The sequence below is a fragment of the Cervus canadensis genome, chromosome 27 (genome assembly GCF_019320065.1).
Source record: "Cervus canadensis isolate Bull #8, Minnesota chromosome 27, ASM1932006v1, whole genome shotgun sequence".
NCBI lineage: Eukaryota > Metazoa > Chordata > Mammalia > Artiodactyla > Cervidae > Cervus > Cervus canadensis.
The window spans coordinates 38,310,149-38,331,848 of NC_057412.1; the positions used below are offsets into that span (position 1 = coordinate 38,310,149).

At 38.4% G+C, this 21,700-nt stretch overlaps 1 protein-coding gene across 1 annotated transcript in view; it reads left to right on the forward strand.

Moving 5' to 3' along the window:
* CRYBG3 (crystallin beta-gamma domain containing 3) overlaps window positions 1-21,700 on the forward strand; it is a 123,473-nt gene that overhangs the window by 70,448 nt on the left and 31,325 nt on the right. Inside the window, exons 12-16 of the mRNA XM_043448664.1 lie at window positions 2,836-2,962; window positions 10,274-10,416; window positions 10,517-10,643; window positions 11,580-11,612; window positions 17,188-17,300. Of these exons, the coding sequence (XP_043304599.1) occupies window positions 2,836-2,962; window positions 10,274-10,416; window positions 10,517-10,643; window positions 11,580-11,612; window positions 17,188-17,300 (543 nt within the window). The remainder of the gene's footprint in view (window positions 1-2,835; window positions 2,963-10,273; window positions 10,417-10,516; window positions 10,644-11,579; window positions 11,613-17,187; window positions 17,301-21,700) is intronic.

Sequence of the window (21,700 nt, forward strand, 5' to 3'; positions counted from 1 at the left end):
CAGGGCTAGAATTCCTTCAGACGTGTTAATCTCTCTGTTGATAGGTTGAATTATTAATATTTGAAATGTTGGTTTATTTTAATTTAAGCATCAATCTCTTTTTTTTCATTTATTTTTATTAGTTGGAGGCTAATTACTTTACAGTATTGTAGTGGGTTTTGTCATACATTGACATGAATCAGCCATGTCTCTTATTTGCAGTACATCATATAACTTGTTCATTGTATTCTAGCAAAAGATGCTGTTCAAATATTTCATCCAAAGAAGTTAAATGACTTAAGATTACTCAAGGGTCTATATTTAGAGACTTAGTCTTTGCAGTTTCTGACACTAGATCAAGTAGTGGATATACTAACCAAAATGGAAATATACTATGCAATGCATTGGATGTGTAGGTCATGTCTGTAACTGGTCTTGTTACTGACCACAAGGTTCTTGACCTCCTTAATCAATAGGAGTTGATCAGAGACCAGACTGGAAATTCAGGCAAGGCTTTATTAGGGCTCCTGTTGCAGCAGAGGGGATCAAGAACAAACAACAGGATTCCCTTGCTTGTGCCCTGAGGTAGAGGCGAGCTTGTTCCTTACATGGAGTGAGGGTAGGGGTTGTCCAGGAATTGACGGCTTAGTGGTTTGCCCACCCCTTAGGTGGTATCACCTGCAGAGGGCATGCACAGTTCTCTGCTTTTGCTCCTGACCCCCTGCTTTTTCTTTCTTTTTTTTGTTTTTTTTTTTGTGTGTCTTTTGTCCAGAATTTGCCCCAACTATACGTGAACACAGTGATTTGTAGTCCCATAGTTTCTTTGTCCTTTGTCCCTCCAGGAGAGGTTTATTCTCGTGTAAGCATTGCAGCACTGCAGCAAAGGGTCCCAGGCCCCAGCCTGTCTCAGTCGGGTGTATTAGTTATTATCCAGTTCCTCGCCTTTGAATTTAAAAAATTTATCAGAGGCTTGAAAAACAAATCTGTTTTGGATAAATTTTTATTGTTTTTATGTAGTCGTAATGTTCTCTGATCCGTGGACACGTGTGCTTCTTGTTAGTCCTGCGATAAAATATTTTTCTTTTCTTTCCTTTAAGATCTGAGTGATTTTTATCATGAACTAGATTTTGGTTTGCATTATTTTCTAAGTGTATTTGTGATTATTTTATACAATCTCAAAATATTGTGGCTAGTAAAACGTTATGCACACTTTCATTTTTTATATGATACCTGCAGGAGAAAAATGTGATGTCCAATATAAAGATGAACAGGTGACTTTTATTTTTTTCACTAATTCTACTTTTTTTTTTCTACTTCACTATTTCATTATTTTTCACTTTTAACTCATGAACTTTATCTGTAAATAATAGGAACTCTTCCTCACCTCTGTCCTGTCTTAAGGAATCTAGAGAAAATGAGGTTGATGTGTCTTCATTTTTCTCAGATAACATCTATTTTTAAATATCCCAGATAGATGTAAGTTGAATCTTAATTAAAACTTAATCTACTGAGAAAGGCTGTGCAGATTTTTGAACTGTCATACTTTACTGATTTCTCCCCTGATACTAGGTCTTCTATATCTTATTTTTCCCATTCAGGTATATTAAAAGCATGTTTTGAATAGTCCCATTTATATAAACTTAGAATTTGAAAGTTCTCTTGTAAAATTTATTTTCACACAGTAGTTTAAGAATACAATAATAGTCGTTTCTTTACATATTACAAATATGCTCATATATATAAAATGTTTATTCTAACTCACATGGACCCTTACCCCTTTCCCTACCATATGCACACCTACAGAAATTAGATATGAGTTCAGGAGTACTGAGGGGCTACTGTTACTTTGTACCCTAGGAAAACAGTTCTTAGGAATACTTTGTGTATCTTCCCAAAAGAATGTGGTTAGCCCTACCCGGCTTCAGTTTGACAAGCTCTAGAATTCAGAAGTCCCCAACCCAGGAGCCCAGAGTAGTCACTCTTGGAATCTGCCCCGTTGGAGCGGGCCCCACTCTAGTTACACAGTGCCAGCTAAGGGCAGATTTAAGCAGGGCAGCATGTTTTGTCTATGCCCACACTGCATTAGCTACTGTGGGTTACTGCAGATTAAGGTAAGTTTCCTAAAGAACTAATGAGTAACGGTGTTTATCAGTGTTCGGTACTGATAATTTTAAATTAGAAGTCAAGAAACCTCTGTCCTTGGAAAGTCTGCCATGGGGCTTCCTGTTTCCATTCTCACCACTGATAAAATGGTGGGAGTGACATTTCCTACCTGTAAATATTTACAGAAGTCTTTGTATGTATTTAGACCACCAGGGCTAATACCATCCCAGTCGCATTACCCAGTTTCTCCTTGCTAAACCCTCCTGCGATGTGTTTCAGATCCAAAGCTGGTGACAGGCTCCTTCAAGTTAAACCCTAAATGCATGTTTAATATAGTGATCATTCTGTGATTCCAGCAGGGCTTAATCAGAAAAACAAGACTGATTGTCTTTGAATCTCATTGCGGATTTGCAGTATTTCTCAGTGTCTGTTTGCGCTTTCCATTATTTTTTCCTTGGCAAGCTATTCTCCGACCACGCTCTGATGGTGGTATAGGGTCAGGCCACAGACATTTAATGTGTTCCTGGGTTGCAGTCCTATAACAGCTAACCTTTTGCTGGGAAAAGCCTCCAAACTATTAAAATTATTGATCCATGAAGTTTACACCATTTGTTTGTCTCTGTAAATGCTAGCAAAATAAGTGTATTGCTTTTTTAAGAGATGGTGATATGCACCTGGGTGCTTTATCATGATTTTCTCTCTTTCTTGACTGCAGTTTTATTAATAACTCAGTTGTATGTCCTCTATTTGTAGATGGGTTGCCTATGAAAAAGAACATTTTAAAGGCCAGCAGTTCTTACTTGAAGAAGGAGATTTTGAAGACAGTAATGCCTTTGGGGCATTAAGTGGTTCCATCTTGTCTTTCCGGTACTTACAAGCTGTGAGTTAACTTCTTTATTCTTAATTTTCTTTTTTTTTTTTGGCTTTCCATGAAAATTGGACATGACCTCTGGTAGAATATAAAATGATAAAATGTTTCTACTACCTGAGACCATTAAACTGAGTGACTTATATGGCTTGCCTTTCTTGACTGCCATGATTATTACAGAATATTTGTGTGTATTTTTCATCTGTTGATTCCATAATCATTTTTGAACACCTGCTGTTAGGTAGATTGTGTCAGGTGCTAGAGATATAATGGCTAGACACTCACTCCCTATGTGGTAGGGTTGATAGTACCTATGTAAATGTTTGATATTGTTTGACTGTGATTGGATTCAACACTAAAGTATTCAGGATACCCAGAGAAAAGTCCAATACTTCCCTTTTGAAGTAGACAGGAAAAGAGGGCGGCAGCTGAGTCGAAATTTCAAGTTCGAGAGTTAGCTAAGTGAAATTTGGGAACAGGATGAGGAAGAAAGATGGATGTTTTAGCAAGAGGTTAACATTTTAAAAAGCAAGGATGGGAGCCAGTGTTGGGGATGAGCTCACGCAGGGGGCGTCTGGTAGTGTCTAGAGACATTTTGGATTGTTATGACTTTGGAAGGGTGGGGGGTTGTCAGGCTAGAGACGTCTAGTGGGTAGAGGCCAGGGAGGCTGTGCAAGGAATCATCAGCCTAAAATGTTACTGGTGCTGAAGTTGAGAAACCCTCATATAAGTGAAACTGATATGTTTTGGAAATGCAGTACAATCAGGATATTAGAGCTCAGTAAGATGAATCCAGGGCCAGAAGATGAAGGGCCTTATATGCCATGTTGAGGAGTTCACACTTTTTTTTTCTTGATTTGACCAGAAAGAATGAATTTTAGGCCTAGCAAGCATGATTAGATTAGCATTTTAGAAAGGTTTTTAATTTTTTTGGTGAATGTATCAAGAAATAGCATGAGGGTGAAGGAGGTAAGCCTGGAGGCAGGAGGTCTAGAATGTTCCAGGACTGGAAGACACAGGGAAGAAGAGATAGAAGGACGCTAGAGAGTTCTGCAGGATATCAGAGCTTGCTTATCAGATGTTGCTCACTTTTCTGACCAGCTCTGGAGACTTCTGAAGTGTGTTCAGAGGGCCATGTTTTCTCGTAATTAAGGAGTTATACCACTGCAGTATATTTCCAAAATAATCTTTACCCATATAAACTCTAAGCTATCTGGCATGGCCTCCGAAGCAACCTTTTGAAAGAATTGATGATGCGGTGAAGGGTGATTATTGGGTCCGGGTGGGCTCTGTGCTCTGGTGCCTAAGTTTCCACCTGTCAGGGTCACAAGCACCACTGTGGCAACCCCTCGCTTGGTCGGGCGGCAGGAGCCGGAATGGGAGAGAAGAATCACAGGGAATAAAGGAGCGCCTTTTTTTTTTTGTCCACAGTGATCCTTGTTAGTAAAAAAGTGAGTTGAAAACCAGTTCTACCTAAAGAAGTGTAGCAGAGCTAACTGAAGATTGGGTACTGAGTTGTCTGAGCAGTGGACAGGGAGCTTTTGAGGTATTTAGTCCACAATTCTAATGTACAAGGGCCACGGGTTTTCTCTAGCCACATCTTCCTTGAGCACTAAAAGGCACACCAGACAAAACACGATAAAGCCTGCGTCTTTTTATCTTTTAGTTCATGGTAACCACATGCGTTGAGGAAGTTAAGCATCATGATTCAGAGCATCTCCCACCTAGTATTGAATGATTTTTAAGAATTTCCCTCCTGATTTAAAAAAAAAAAAAAGTAGAGCCGAAGTTTGCTCCTAGAAATGTTCAGCAGAGAATGTGATGGTATCTTCCAAGGTGACTGTGACTAAAACAGGCAAAACTCCAAGATTTCACTAGTTGAATTCTTCAAATAGTAGAAAATGTGGAAAGAAAAAAAACACTATAGCTAAAAAGTCAGGAGATACTTGATATAGACAGTCTATGAGAAAATACATTGGAAAAATTGGCAGAAATTTGCATGTTAAACTACTGCTGCAAATAGAAGTTTTGGGTATTTATGAAAATGATAACACATAGTTTTTAGTACACATAATTTCCTTCAAAGAAAATCTATTCTCTTTAAATGAGGTTTAAAAAAAAATTAAGACTAGCTTGTAAAGGTATTATCATCATCCTCATTATGATATTCCTAACATCTTCAGGGGCTTACTAATGGCTTTACATGCATACTTGTACTTAATCTTCACAAAAATGATGAGATAGAGACTTTTATGACTCCCACATTACAGATACGGAAGCTGAGAATCTCGGAGCTTAGGTACTGTGCCCAGGCGCAGAGCTGTAATTTGCTGGGTGACTCTGTCTTACTTTGGCCCCCATGTCACGTTTCCCATTTTCCTTGTCACAGAATGATTAGACTAAAAAACACTTCAGGAGTGGAAACCTGGAATCTCATTCAGCCAACAGCTTATTAACATTTCATTTGTAGCCGTAAATATATAGTTACTCTGCAGACTAATACACGTGTATAGTAAAGATTTATTTACATAAATTTAAATTATAAACAGTCTGAAAACTGTGTTCACACAAATGTTTTCAGATGAAATATTTTCTTCAGCCGTAGCATGGAATTGGGTAGAGGTTCTCTTTTTAAAAACCACTTTATTGAAGTATGATTGACATGTAGAAAGCTGTGCGTATTTATTGTATACAATTGAGGCATTTGGGAATAAGTATATACCCATCAGACCATCAAGGCCCTGGACATACTTGTCTCCTCTGAGTTTCCTCATGCCCTCTTTATAATTATTGACTTTTTAGTGATAAGACACAATGTAAGATTACCCTCTTATTAGACATAGGGTGAACAGCTCTTGGGGTTGTCATAGACAGTGGGATTAACAGGCAGAGCTGATGTGAGACATATAGTCTCTCAAAGGTCTCTAACCTGGGAAAGAATAAAGCACTGCTTTTGAGATCTAAGTTGAAATAATATCAAGTAAACAGATGAAAGGTAGGAAAGTTGCGTAACATAACGCAGTCTTCTAATGTCCTGGCTCTAGTATATGGAACACTCTGGATCTACAAAGGTCAGATCTTGGACATGTCCCTTAGGAATAATGTGGTCTGTGTCACGGAGTGCTTTGGAGAGGATGACCAGAAATGTGTTTCTAATTCCAAATGAGTCAGGCAGATAAAGTGACTTGGAGTTGATTATTTTATAGAGAGAAAAGGACCAGGAGGAAGGAATATAGCAGTAATTTAGACTCCAGGGATTAAAGAAGGAATTTTTATTCTTGGCTCTCTCTATAAGTTTCTTGGTATGCTTGTTTTCCCTAAATTTCATACTCGCCTAAGTTTTGGATTTGCTTTTGGATTTGCTTTCTGATTTTCAGACTCGGGGCCTCTTTTCAGATCTGTAAAACCAGGCGGTATGCAGCAGACACCGTTGTGTCCCCTCAATTAATGGACACATCCGATCTCCCCTGGTGTCTTGGTGTCTTGTTTGACGCTGCCCACCCAGGGGGGTTGTCGTATAGGAGTTCCAGAACCTGATGAGCTGAGGGATTTTATGGAATTTAAAAATAATCAAATTATTGATCCTTAAGACTTATTTTTGGCCCTGAAGCAACTGCTCATTAGTTCATTCTAACAGTGGGGAATACTGTGCCTGAGACTGTGTTAGACTCCAGATTTTTCGTTCTGTTTAAGTGCTTTAAAATGGAGTGCAGATTTGAGGTTCCATCATTATTCATCATTCATCTTTCTAGAGCAAAAGAGCTCCACTTAAATCCGTGTGACTTTGGAAGTTATTTAATAAGTTTAAGTTATTTAATTGTGCTTACAGTTGGAATGATGGTAACCTGGTAACCTCACAGGACTTGTGTCCTATTACAGTCACCTCATGAACAAGGCAGTTAGAAGGTTTGGTTTTCTGTTTTTGTGTTTTCTTGCATGTTTTATTTAGTTTACTTTGGACATGTGACCCTGGAGATTTAGCCCCAGATGATTGGATTTGGCTTAGACTTAGAGCTCCCCGCAGCAGGAATACCATATTGATGGCAGCTAGTCAACTGGATCAGATACTGTGTATTTGGTAGGTTTGGGTGTAACGAGCAGAGAGGGTCAAAGCCAGGAGACAGACTCAGGAACATTTTTAGAAAAAGATGGAAGGCAGAAGCTACACGGCAAGAAAAGCTATGAATAAACAAAAGCAGGAGGTTAAATAAGAGAACAGTGTCTCTGTTAGGAGACCTCTGTGCCCTTGGCCTCATCTCTGGGCATGGGAGCCAGAGCAGGAAGGCCAGAGACTCCAGCCATGTGAGAATATTCGTTTGTGAACCCGTGGCCTGCCGGCACTTGTACTTGGCCCCGGGTCCTGTGACCGTAAACCCCGCCCTCTCTGCTCAGCCCCAGGCTGCACCGTGGCCCAATGGCCTGTGCCTCCCGCCTGCTTCCCAGCTCACCCTCCTCCCGGCCTCCAGTCTCCCACAACGCATGCCGTCGGATTCATCAAATCAGTGCTCAAGTAAACATCACCCCATAGCGCAAGTGATTTCTCAGTGAAAAGGCACAGTCCCAGCACATGTTCCCGTTCTATTCCAGCGTGATGCAGTGGCCCGTAGAATCCGTCAGCTTGTCTCCGCTCCCCTGGAACCCTCACAGGGAGTCGAGAGCAGTGGCAGGGGCAGACGAGATAAAAGCTGGGGTGGGTCACCGCAGAGTCACGAGAGCAGGGGAGGAGAGGTGTGTGTGAGCCTGAAGGCCTGCCCGTGGTGTCGGCCCGACTTGGCTGGCAGCCGTTGACAGCACTTCCTGCCCAGGGCCCGGACTGCCGCCTGCAGCTGTCCTCACCGCGTGTGTCCTCACAGCCCCCTGGAGCCAGGGGCGTGCTTTCAGGTGGTAAGAAACAGGCAATCCTGCCCCTCGGGTGACGGAAGCTTATTTTGTCCATAGAAGCAAGTCTGTTGATATGGCACCCAGGCTGTAAAATTTCACTGGGGAGGCTTGTCCTGGGCAAGCGAATCTCTGTTGTTGTTGTTTAGTCGCGAAGTTGTGTGCAAATCTTTGTGACCTCATAGACTGCAGCCCACCAGGCTCCTCTGCGCATGGGATTTCCCAGGCAAGAATACTGGAGTGGGTTGCCGTTTCCTTCTCCCGGGGATCTTCCCAACCCAGGGATCAAGCCCATGTCTTCTGCATTGGCAGGTGGATTCTCTACCACTGAGCCACCAAGGAACCCAAGAAATCTCCAATAGGGTGTTGGAGCCTTGATTTAATATATGTATATTCTAGATTTATATTTGGAAAATGCCAGATCTATGTCTATAATGAGATACAGAAATATCAATATGTGTATATGTGTGTATATACATGCATACATATATACACATATATATGTAAAATCAGGATTTAAGGAAGCCCAAAAAGATAACAGGTGCACATGTTTGAAAAGTATTCTATTAATAAGACGAGGGATAGATAGCGGGGGTCATGAAGACTAAATCCACCTCAGTAATGAAGGTGACAGGTGTTCTCAGGTTCCACATGTTTACTCTCAAGGAGGAATTGAAAACCCAAATGTAGCTTAGAAAATATAATAAAAATTTCTGGTAAAAAGCCTTTATCTTTTTTCCTGAAGTTTCAAATGAAATTTGACCCAGCTATATCAGCAGTTTTTAAAATCCTTGAAAGTTGACATGTAAGTTGTAAGTGCAAGAGAATTTTTTTTTCAAATGTATTTTCTTTCTCCTCATAGATGCTTTGTTTTTATTGGATACTATTTTGCTTGTCCATGTAAAATGAATGTTTGTCCTGGAAATCTTAGATTGTAGTAATAATAATCATAATGAGAAATTTGATAGTGTTTGAGATGTATAGAAGCTGATAACATTTTTCTGTAGGTCTAAAACTTGAGCTACAAACAATGAAATAATAGGCAGAAATAAAGAGTTTTTATTTTTTTTTAATGCATTCTGTATTTTCCAGTTAAAAATACATACACCTATTTGAAAATTTGAAAAGATATAGGGTAAAATTTTTCAACTTCTGGGCCCAAAGGTAACCACTCTTGGTTTTTCTATTTTTTTTCTTCTATTCTTTTTTAAATGAAAAGTTGAGGATTTTGTGAGAACTTATAACCTTACCAAGCTTTTAAGTTTTAGTTTTTGTCCTACTCTTTTATCCTTACATTTATATCTGACAGTGATTAAGAGTTTAGAGTAGACAAACAGATTTACACTCAAATTCAATCTCTGCCCCTCAATTGCTGTGATATATCAGGGGATTGACTCATTTTTCAGCTGTAAAATAGGAGTGATAGTAAAATAATCACATCAGAAATAAGGCATGTAAAGCTCTTGGCAGAAGTGAGTATATGATATATTTTTAACTGTTAACTTGTTAAAAACTCTCCTTAGTTGTATTTATTCCATCAAGCAGTAGATGCTTAGAGGTTTGTGTTTGTAAATCTTTTGGACATTTATACTATTTATAGCTTTTCACTATGATAAATAATTCATCTTTGCATATAAATTGACTGTCATTTAGTTTTAGGAAACTTAAGAAAAGAAGAATATCACAGTCAAAGAATAAACAATTTCATAAATATATGTCTAAATTGTCTTCTAAAGTAGCTGCAGAACGTATATTTCCACCAGGGATGTTCCCTGGTAAAACTGGGTTTTTAGGTATTTCTTGACTTAAAAAGTGAAACTGTATCTGTTTTAATTTGGATTTCTCTATTCTTGTAGTGAAATTAGACATTTGTTTTTAACATTAATCTTTTTTGTCAATAATGTTTATTTTGTGAATTAAGTGTCAAGTTGGGTCTTATAATTTTCCTGTTATTTTTAAGTATTCTGTCTGACTACATGGAGATGTTGTCCTCTGATTTTAATTTTTATAAAACAATTTTTTTCAAGCAAATTTCATTTATTCTGTTATATTTAAGCTCATAAAATCCTCCCCCACGATGCCCACAGTACATTTTATGTTTACTTTCTGTTTCATGTGGCTTTTGCTCTCTAGACACAAGTTAGACTTGAGTTTCCTTATAATTAACTGTTATATATGATAGTCTGTAAGTCCCAGCAATTTACTGACTGTGAACTAATTTCTAGTTTCATAAAATTGTATTTCCCTGCCTAAAGTAAATTCAGACTTATGTTTTCTTTAAACTGTTTAGGAGTAATGCCTATTAAAATTGTCTTCAGTACCATTTAAAATTCTTCCTGAAGTTGTGTGAAAATTATCCCCAAAAGCATGTGAAAATTGCTAAGATACAGCAAGCCATAAAACAAAATGCCTGTGTTCCCTAAACTCTCCTCTTCTTCTTTTTAGAATTTCATAGAATCTTCAATCACACTGTTTGAGTCTGATCTAGAAAGTGGGAAGTTTATTGACATCACAAATCAGGAAATTTCTGACTTAGAAGAAATTGGCTTTGGCAGTGAAACAAGGTCCATTCACGTTAAAAGCGGCGTGTAAGTTGTCTCGTAAGGATCATGAGCTCCTCTGGTGTTTAAATTGTTGGTTGCTCAATTCTGTGTCACCTCTGTTCTTTTCCTTTTTTATCCTACTTAGATGGGTTGCCTACCAGCAGAAGTTCTTCTGTGGAGAACAGTACATTTTAGAGAAAGGGAAATACAAGTGCTTTTTTGACTGGGGAGGATCAAGTAATACAATCATGTCAATACGACCCATCCAGCTGGTGAGTTAAATATGAATATAGCCAGTGCCACTGGCTTGTAATGGCGTACAGTCTTCTTTTGGAAGAAGCTTTAAAAAAGTGGGACTGTTGGATTATGTTGTATGTTATCTATAGAGAAAATGAAACAGCCTGTGAATTTCTGTAGACCCCATAGAAAGCGAGTAGGTTAGTATGAGCACCCATGATTAGGAACTCTGTCATTTGATCAGTTCTTTCATCCAGTAGCATGTATTTAGTGCCTTTGACATATCAGACAGGACTGATCCCTGGAGATAAAAGATGAATAAGCCTGCCCCGATGGGTCTGTGTGTCTCTTAGAGGAGACAGACAATTATGCACTATTACTTACAGTATGACTAGTGAGAAAATGAAGTGTGTGGGCAGGTGTAAGCAGTGCTGAGGGACCGGGGATGGGAGCACGGAGAGCCTGGGGCTTTGGGGACCATGCCAGACTTCAAGAAGAGACGCATTGAGTGATGTCTTAGAGGATAAAAGCGATTTTTCCAGAAAAGGAAGTGGGGCATTAAAGGCAGTTCACAAAGAAGGAATCATCTCCACATGTGCAGAGTTACACAGTTATGAAAGTGTGGCCAGTGTGGATAGTAACAAGCGCGGCAGAACAGTAAGGGTACCCATGAGATAGTGATGGGTGAAAAGTGGTGGGAAGTTCAGGGTCTGTCTTTCTAATGGACACTGGGGCACATTTTTCTTTTAGCTCAAAATGAATATTACTCAACATGAATTAGTAATAAATATTAAGGTTATTATAAACTAATTTAGTAGATTATTTGAGGGTCCTTACCAAGTTCAAAGAATCTAGTAAATTGGTCAGATCATATACTTTTTTTTGTTTTCCAAAGGATATTTTCAGCACTTTTCAAAGTCAACTAAGAATATATGATTATAATTCTTAAAATATTTTTATATATGTTTCAGGAACCACTTGGGATAAATGAGCCTCCACATTTGGTATGTTTAAAAATATTCTTAACTTATTAAAAATTGCTTACTAAATATGTATGCCCTTTCTCTCAAGTCTGTCTCTTTCCCTCAGATAACCTTTATGTGTCTGCATGGCAGGGCAGTTTATATTGTACTAGGAACCTGTGGCCTCATCCTTGTTACTGACCACATTGGCCTGGGTTTGTCATGGTCCTTTGTTTTTCTCCCACTAGAGCTTCAGTACTGACCACTTTGGGTTCGTCTCAAACCTCTGCCACCCTTTCTTTCCTGTTGCCCATCCATTCTTCAACATCACATTCTTAATCAGCATAGTATGTTACACAGTCCTGTGGAGGAGCAAACTTACCCTGGAGGGATGGCATGCTTATTATGTAAATGTATTTCTAAAACCTAAGTCACAAATTTCTTAAAAGCACTGGTAAAACTGCAACCCCGCTTCTTTATTTCTAGTATGTTAATGGTTTTAAGGATTGGGTAATACTCTGGAGCCTAATGTTTGTTTATTATCCATTGAGAGCTAGAAATTGTGCTTACTTAGTGCTTCTAATAACTCTTTGAGGTCAGGATTTATCTCATTTATTCATGAGAAAAACCAAGATTTAGAATTCAAGTGAGCATCATTTCACACAGCTCAAGGTCACAAAAGAGGCACTTTTTGTATCTAATTCCAAGATTTGACATCAAAGAAAGATATATCGTGGTACAAGCAGTACAACCATATAAGAAAGGGGGTAAAATACAGAGCTTCCTCTGTCTCATTTAACATAACAAATTTAGAAAAATTTTCTTCAAAAAGCCAAAAAGAATGATTGGTTCTAAGTATTTGACATTTGCTAGTTTTACATCATGTTGAATCTTTTTCTCTGTGTACATTTTGCACGTTCTGCCAGTGTTTATATATCTCAAATCAGCTTAGTTTAAACCGTGTTTCTGTCCACAATGTTTTCAGGTTTTATTATTTTCTGATTAGCTCAGGCCTCTTGGGAACATTTCCTCTCTGAATATAACTCAGTTTCTGGAGACACTTCCTGCCAGATCTTTATTTTGAATCTTAGAAAACTCCAACCATAGACTTTCAAAGCACTTTTTTTCCCCACATGAATCAATGTAACATGAGTAGATAAAAGAGATAAAACTGGGATAATTCCAAGCTGCACATTCTCTGAGTTTTAAGTACAGATAAAAAAATCACATTCTTTTAACCTCTGTTTCTCCCCTTCCTCCATTCCTTTTTAATTTTTTTTGTAATGAACTTCCTTGTTTGGGACAGATTGCTCAGAGGATTTTCTTTATAGTATTTCCAGTCCAACTTGAAGAAAAAGGAAGCAGCCGCAAACACCCAGCGAAATTGGCCCCGTTTATTTTCTGAATATGGTTCAACCACTGCCTTGTGAAATAAAGGTCCTGACAAGTGTATGACAGCTGGACATTTGGTAACAAGCAGACAAAGCCGCCTTATTTACCCAGAATCAAAGCTCTTATTATTTCCGTTGGACCAGATTTTCAGAACGTTTAGCTTGTTTTCAGTTACCCAAATGAAAACAAGCGGATCTTGGCTGATAGTCTGGTTCCTCTCAGCAACTATAAAATTATTTTCTCCTTCACAAGTAGTTGTGATAGGTTGACAGTGTAGAGGCTGTGTTTATATGGGGTAGTTATTTTTCTCTGTCTGAGGAATAAGAAGGAAGTTACATCTTCAGTTCAAGTAACAGAGGGAATTCTTAACATGCTGGTGATTTGAAAGTAAACCTCAAGTCACCTGAGAAGGGAAAAGCCAAAAAGTACATGTGTAGAGATTTACTCTAGTAAAAATACTGTTGCCGATGTGAAAGTATATGATGATGATATATATCTTATTTGAGACACAGAATACCTCCTATTATTGAGAAGATTGTTTTTTACCTATGACTGAAGGTCAATTCACCAGGTCTGATTGCCAGCTCACAATATATGATACAAGAACAGGATTATTATAGTTTCTTCATAGTTAGCAAATGGTATTTCATTTTTATTTTTCCCAGACCAAACAAAAATAGAACGTGAATATGTCCATGATGTCCTCGTCTCTGTCTTTTCACAAGTCCTGAATATCTGCATTCTCACTAGAACTCGCATAAAAGTGAATTTTGTTTCCAGTGAGATTGTATTCCAGGCCTCCACTCTCCAGAAATTCTGTTTTCTCCCCTATGACTCAACTAAGGACCTTTCTTTCCTGGCATCTTTTTCAAGTCCATTTGCAGTAGAGTTATAAGTTTGAATTTCTTTAAATATTGAGCCTCTGTTCCATTTTATATGTGATTCTAGCTCAGAAAAAGCAACTTGAGTATTTTCTTGTATTGGATAATTCAGCCAGATTGAATTCTCAAGAGATCACAGGACCTTTAACAGTGGTGCTTACTGTTACCATGTATGGAAGATAAGAAAACAACAATTCTAGTCAAGTCAAAGATTAGTAAGGTTCAAGAGCACTGTAGGAAAACATTTGGGGGCGGGGGTACTAAGACCAGATAGTTTTATTTATTCCAATGCTAAAATAATTTCTCTGAGAATACTCTGTCTTGTCTAAATGAGACTTTCTGCAGTCCATGGTGTGGCAGAGAGTCAGACATGACTGGTGACTGAAGAACAACAATAAGAACATGACCAGATCCTTTCTATAGACTCCAGAGGCCAGAAATACTCAGGAAGTAGTACTTATCTCAGTAAAGAAAGCTTCTCTGAGTAAACCGGGAAGTAAAGTCACTATAGACTATGCAGTTGATATAAGTACATAGCACTGCAATATGAGACAATGTGATGTAATGGAAGAGTGGAAACAAACTTTTCAGTTGAACTATTTTAGCATTGGAATAAATAAAACTACATTCAAGAATTACTCTGATATTATGAAATAAATTAAGAAAGCACACCTTCCTTTGTTCAGTAATTAAGTTCTTGAGGTTTTAGTTTGTCATATTGAAGAACGATTACATTTATTTGTATTATTAATGAAAAATACATAGTAAAAGAGAAAGGATTTCAACAAAATTTTCATCATAGAGGGGTGATAATACCTGCTTCAAAGCGAGGTTCTAAAGAAGACACAAGACAGTATATGTGAAAAAGAGCCTTGAAAACCACTGATGCATTGCTGCTATTTTCCGCATACACTTCCATGTGGGGCTTGGAACCATGCTTACATGGCACGGAAGGATGGGTGTAGTTAGAAGCAACTCATTTCTTGTTCATCTGACATTCATCTGTGTTCTATGCCACGTATCCGAGTTGTTTTGTATATTTATTCTCCATTAACCTGAAAAGGAAACCAGAATAGTGACTCATCCAGCTCGCTCTTCACAGGACGTATTTTTCACCAGGACACAGCCACTTAATTTCACCCAGTATGTGCTCAGTCACTCAGTCGTGTCCGGCTCTCTGCAGGCCCATGAACAGCAGCCCACCAGGCTCCTCTGTCCCTGGGATTCGCCAGGCAAGAATACTGGAGTGGGTTGCCATTTCCTTCTCCAACCCAGTATAAAAACCACAGATTAATTATTCTAACTAGAAGGCACTGAGTTGGTTGCTGTGCGTCCATCCTCAGAACATTATTACGATGAGAATTATTCTATTCTGAGGCATTTGTAAGGTAGTTAAAATGAGCTGTTACTTTTCTGGGGTTGGACACATCTTAAGTGAAACATATCTCATTTAGGGGATAAAAATAATTTCAAATCAGTATTAAGTCCTTTTTTTTTTTTTTTTTGGTTTGCATTAAGAGTATTTTAACTATTTGAATCAAAATAATACTTTATGACAGACTGTGTGTGTGAGAGAGACAGAGAAACTTTTATAATGCTTCTGGGTGTGAAGACTAAAACTAAAAAGCAGAAGCAGTTATAACATATACTCTCTGAAATAGGATTAACGTGCAGCATCAGTTGCCCAGGATTTGACATTTCATGGCTTCATGGTAAAATATTGAAGTATAAATCTTAAACTCAGCAATATGAATATAATTAATTCAACAAACTGGGAATACATGCAGTGAATCAGACAGTCGTGATCTCTGTTCTCATGTGCCTTTTCTGATTGTTATTGTGAATAAAGATAATATTTGCCTGTAGGAGAAATCACTCCACATTTTGAGGAGTTAAACGTGACTGACTTTTTAGCTTCACATTCTACAAACCTTTAAGTTAAAAAGCATCGTCTGAAAAACCACCAACTGAAATCCTTATCAAGGAATCCGAGGCAGTTTGCCCAGACACGTAGAACTGTGCATATACAGGGAAGCGTTCCAGAGATTTGTATTGTCTTGGACTTGCTTTTGCCTTTTCCTACCAAAGGCCCGTGGTAGGAACTTGACAGATCATGCCTCTTTAAGGCTGGGAGTCCCTTGGTGTTTTAACACTCCAAATAACAGCCTCGTTTCACGTTAGGAAATCATACTGTGTAAGGGGGAGTGGGTTCTCAGCTTTCTGGCTTGCACTTGGTTTTGATATCAGACCAAGCAAGGTCAGAGCAGAATGAGATAGCCAAGAAACAGTTCCTCAGGGTTCAGAGACCATCCGTCTCTAAGAGGACCCTTGGGAAGATGAAGGAGGCGGACATCCGCTGCTCAATGAAGCCTTGTTCTGGATGAAGCAGTGGCAGCAAAGAGGGTGGTGCTGCAGCTGCTTATTACGATGCATTCTCAGCTACAGCGCAGGCCTGTCAGTGCCGGGTGGATCTGTGGGCCGTGTTATTTCAAGGCTCCAGTGTATTATAAAATATTTATAGGCCTCATTAATTTTTTCTTACCTATTAGAGATCCAAGGCCACTGGCTTTGCAGATTATTATATATCTGGTCTAAAGGGAATTATAGTTGAGATTTCATGAAGTTTCCTTGACATAAAGAACTAAAGCAGAAATGTAGTTAATCGTTATATAAGGCCGTAAGCTGTGCATTTAAGGTATTCTATCAGTAGACTGAAGCCTGTAAGCTGAAATACATGGCCCAACCATCTTTCTTTCTTCACTATAAATCTTGCACTAATCCCATCATTATCATCTTCTCTGCCATCTGCTCCTGTGGCCTCACAGGCATCCTCATGCTCATTTATGGGCACGCGCTCATGCTTTCTCCTCCTCCCTTTTATTAACTGTGAATCAAGAAGGCTTAGGGAGAGACAAGCCGTAGCCACCCCTCATACCAACCCAAACTGCCTTCGTGTTTAGCACTAAATTGCTTCTTTTTTTTTTTTTACACATGTTTTCTCATCACAGGGGATAATGATCACTTGATGCAATGGACAGGGACCAGATTTAGCAGAGGAGGGATTCTGATTTACTTCTACAGGTAGAATTGTTTTTTGGGCCTCCGTGCCCAGAACCTGGTGGTTTGAAATGATAAATAAATTGTGACATTTCTGACAAACACATAAGGAAAAAAAAAATGAGTTTAAAGAGAATGTCTTCCTTCACATGGATTCCTTGTTAATAAATAAAACATGAGTCTAGTATTTTGCTGACTTTTTATAAGTACATGAGACTAAAATGTTTTCGTTTGCTTCTGTGATGATATCAAACAGCTGTTCTCTGTTTATTGTGTTGCTCTTGTAGCTCAAAGCATTCAGTAAACCAGGGTTCCAAGGTGAATGTATCGATTTCACAAAAGAAGTTTCAGACTTGACTTCATCATTCATGCCATGTTCTTTTAAAGTTCTTCGGGGTTGGTAAGTATGCCTATCAGCTGATCTCTGCGGTTGTTTAAATAAGTGAATTTCTTTTAAATTTATACAAATTTGACTTTCTCTTTTGAGTACTCAGTGAAAGAAAAAATTTTAATCATTTTAATCTTCCTTCCCATGGATTCCTTGTTAATAAATAAAACATGAATCTAATATTTTGCTGAATTTTTATAAGTCAGTTGCTAATTAGCCTATGCGAACTTTGCCCAACTTGTGTTATGAGCCATTGTGAAAGAGAATGCTAAGCAGCCAACTCTGAGACCATTTTGCTTAATTCTTTTTCCTCATTGTTATCTTAGATTATTCCCTATTTTGCATGTTTATATTGTGTGTTTACTGAATAGTATAATGGAAAGCTATTAAAAAAATAGCATTTTTGTCCAGATAAGACATATTATTCCTAAATTTAAAAAAAAAAAAAACTTTGTATTTAAAGTATCCGTCGTCCCCATTTCACAGTTGAAAATCCCTGATTCAGAGTTAGTTTCCCAAGGTCACACATCACATGTCAAGGATTGCTTTGGCTGTGTTTTTGTTGTTGTTTTAATTCTATGTCCTTCCAACTGTGGTAGCATACAGGGCCTTTCTTACATGTATATGAGACTATATGTGATTCTCAATTTATATTCTAACCATATATTCTCTATGTATCATTTTTTATTGTGGTACACTATATATAACATGAAATTTACCATTTTAGCCATTTTGAAGTGTATATATCTTTACAGTAGCATCTCTATCAGACATCTACCTAATAACTCATCAAAGTCTCTTCTTCCTTCAAGATATCTTGGACTCATCAGTCCTCCTCCTTTTCTCTTGAACCAGTAGAGACAAGAGTCCTGGTTCCCATTTGGGGAATTTCCATCTCCTAATGAGCCACACTCCAGGGTCCTCTTATTTCCAGTGTTTACCACAAACCAATCAAAGCCCAATCATTTGTCCCAAAATCCAGCTTAATATTTTTACTGCTCTTCTTTAAATCCCACAGTCGTTCTCTAATACCAGTCAGATTGAGATCAGGATTGATCTGAACCTTTCCAGGATTTACTATCAAAAAAAAAAAAAAATGTCACTTTCCATATCCAAGCTCCATTCTATTCACATACCACCCCCCTTTCCTCCCGTCTCTGGGCATTTACTCAGCTATGTGATTTCCTCCTCATGCCTCTGTACCAGGGGTCAGCAAGCTTTTTCTGCAAAGGACTAGGCAGTAGATATTTTCAGCCTTATGGGCCATAGAGGCCTGTCCCAGCTCCCCAGCGCTGTGGCACAGAAGCAGGCACCTGCAATACATGAATAGGCTGTGTTCCAGTGAAACTCTGTTCATGGATGTTGAGCTTTGAATTGTACGTAATATTCACATGTCACAAGATATTTAAATTTTCTTTTTAAAAAAAAACACTTAAAAATGCAAAAACCAGTCTAAGCTTGTGAGCTGTTGGAAAACTGGCAGTGGGAGTGGATCTGGCCCACATGCTGTAGTTTACAGCTCTGCATCAAAGGGTCAAGTCAGTTTCTCTGTCTCCCTTGGTTCTTGTCTGGCTGCAACAAAAATTTGGAACAAGGGACTAAAGGGTTTAAAACAGCAGACAAATTGCAGCTCAGTCCAGCTCAAGCAGACAGATCTTTTATTAGGCAGACATTCGCAAGACGTGTAAGCAGGCCGACCCCAAAGGAGTCGTCCTCCTGATTCCTCTTGGCTTCCCCCTTTGTATACTTCCATCTTCTCCTCTTGGTAAGTGCCCTGTGCAAAAGAGGGCTTGTACCCACCACCAGTCAATGAAAGGGAATGCAAGTGAGCAAACACTCAAGGCCAGTTGACAGTTGCAACTTATGTAACAGCAGGCTCTGTTGTGTATGTCTTCCCATAATTCAGTCCGTTATAGTCAGTTGTATGTATGTGTAGAATATTTATGAACCCTTAATGGGCTCCTGCCCCACTGAGGATACTTGGGGAAGCCCCTGTGGTTAGTTTGTGTCCACTGTGTGCCCTGGACACAAGTGCAAGAGTTGGAAAAATCCCTCTGGTTGTTTTGTAGCATATCTGTGAACTCTCCTGAATGTGTCTGGGATGCTGTTTAGAGATGGGTTTGGCTAGGCCCACCCCTCTTTGCTCATACCTAACTTCCTACCTAACAAAAGTGTATAGGTTTCAAGTGGATCTTGTCAGTGGATGTTACTTGGTTGGCCTACATGCTGTGTTTAAAAAGTTTTTTCGCATCATTACTAACATTTAGGATATTTTCCAGAAGCAACTGTTTTTCACCTTCTGTTAAAAAATCAGAAGATTTGGAAAATGAGGGAACATTCACCTTTGTTGATAATTATTAATAGCTGGCATCGAGTAGAGGCGTGTGTGCTCCCTGGCAATATATAGGATATATTGCCAGTTTTTTTTTTCACCTGGTACACTGCTCATTTATATTTACCTACCTGGCCTCCTGCAGATGTGTAAGTTCGTGAACCTTGCTTAGTATTAATCTGCATATATGTTTTTAAGGTTCAGTCCATCTTCATTCCCTCTGTTAACCATCTCGACTAACCCTAAGTTAGACTGTCTTTTCCCATTCTGATTTCCAGTGATTCTCACTGCTTTGAACCTCTTTGGATGTTACCGTGTTTACTTCCAAGAAGGATCTAAAAGTTTTTACAATATGAAAACACATGAAGTAGGACACAGTTGAATAGATTAGCTGCAGCTCTTTAGTGAGAAATCGATAGTCTGAAATAATTTTGTTCCTAGTATTTGATTCTGAGTTTCTAAGATAGATGAAAGTATTTTGCAAGGTAAGTTTTAATTTTGTGATAAAGCATTGAAGTTTTGGATTTTTTTTCCCCCCTTTGAGGCAAATATATTTTCCTGACACTGAAGTCTAGGACAGATTGGTCATGTGTATTGCTTCATGTTGGAAATATGTTATATACTTACAAACAAATATATAGTGTGTGTGTCTATATATAATTTACGTATACAGTTGTCCCTTGGTATCTGTGAGGAATTTGTTTCAGAAACCCCCACAAATACCAAAATCCATGGATGCTCAAGTGTCTTATGTAAAGTAGCTTAATATAGTTGGGTCTTTGTATCTGTAGGTAGGAAACCAATAGATATAGAGGGCTATCTACATGCAAAATGTACATTTTACTTATATTTTATTTATATTTATGTGTGATTTATTAAACAATAGTTTTAATAAGAGGATACAGGAACCATGGTGATTGCTTATGATTTCAAATGCTTTAGAGATCTGGATTTGAGCCCATTTCACCACTTCCTAGCTATGTAATCTTAAACAAATGGGATCATTTCTCTGAACCTCAGTTTCCTCCTCTGTGTGTTACTTACTCAGTGGTGTCCAACTCTTTGTTACCCCATGGATTGTAGCCCACCAAGCTCCTCTGTCCATAGAATCCTCCTCTGCAACTGGGATAATAACAGTACTGACCTCAAAAGATTCTATTTATAAGAACTAAATAAAGCATGTAAGGGCTTAGCTGCATGCCCAGCACACTGAAATTTTTTCATAAATATTGGCTATATTTATGGCTATATTGGCTATAAAATGGCTATATTGGCTATAAAATGGCTATATTATTGGCTATATTTATTGGCTATATTGGCTATAAAATGCTAATTACAGAGACCTCCCTTGCATTCCAGTGCTTAAGTCTTCACCTTCTAATAGAGGGGTGTGGGTTTGATCCCTGGTCAGGAAGCTAAGATCCCACATGTCTCACTGCCAGAAAACCAAAATGTGAAGCAGAAGCAATATTGTACCAAAGTCAATAATTTTAAAAAGTGGACCACATAAAAAAAAATCTTAAAAAATAAAATACTTATCACATAGGAGACATGGCAGTAATTGGGTTACAGAGCATCTCTGTGGTTACCTGAAGTTCACCTTGTCTAGTAGCTATAGTACAGTTGTGGTGATCTTTAAATATAGGGCTAGAAGTTAAACTCACCAAAGGTAAATTAGTAACAGCCAATATAATTTCTCCCTTGGGCTCCTTCTTGCCCAAATGGCATGTTTGAACGAAAATTTTGATGAGTGCCCTACTGAAGAGAATTTGCTGTGGAAGATTCTACAGGATTCATTTCCTTTTAAGAACCTCTGCTAGCTATCAGCTGTGTCGATGACAGGTTTTAAAATATTTGTGTGTGATTTTAGGAGTCTAGCTTCTAACTCAGCCGAGACTGAAATCGGGCTCATTATTAAATAAGGGTAAAAATTTTTATTCTCTCAAAAAGAACTTCTGATCTGTTGAAGCACTTAATGACTAATTTGATCCCAGATTTTTATACTTGAAAGCAGCAAATCAAGTTAATGTGTTTAGCTTACAGCACGTATCTTCCTTCAAATCTCAGCTGTCATTTAATA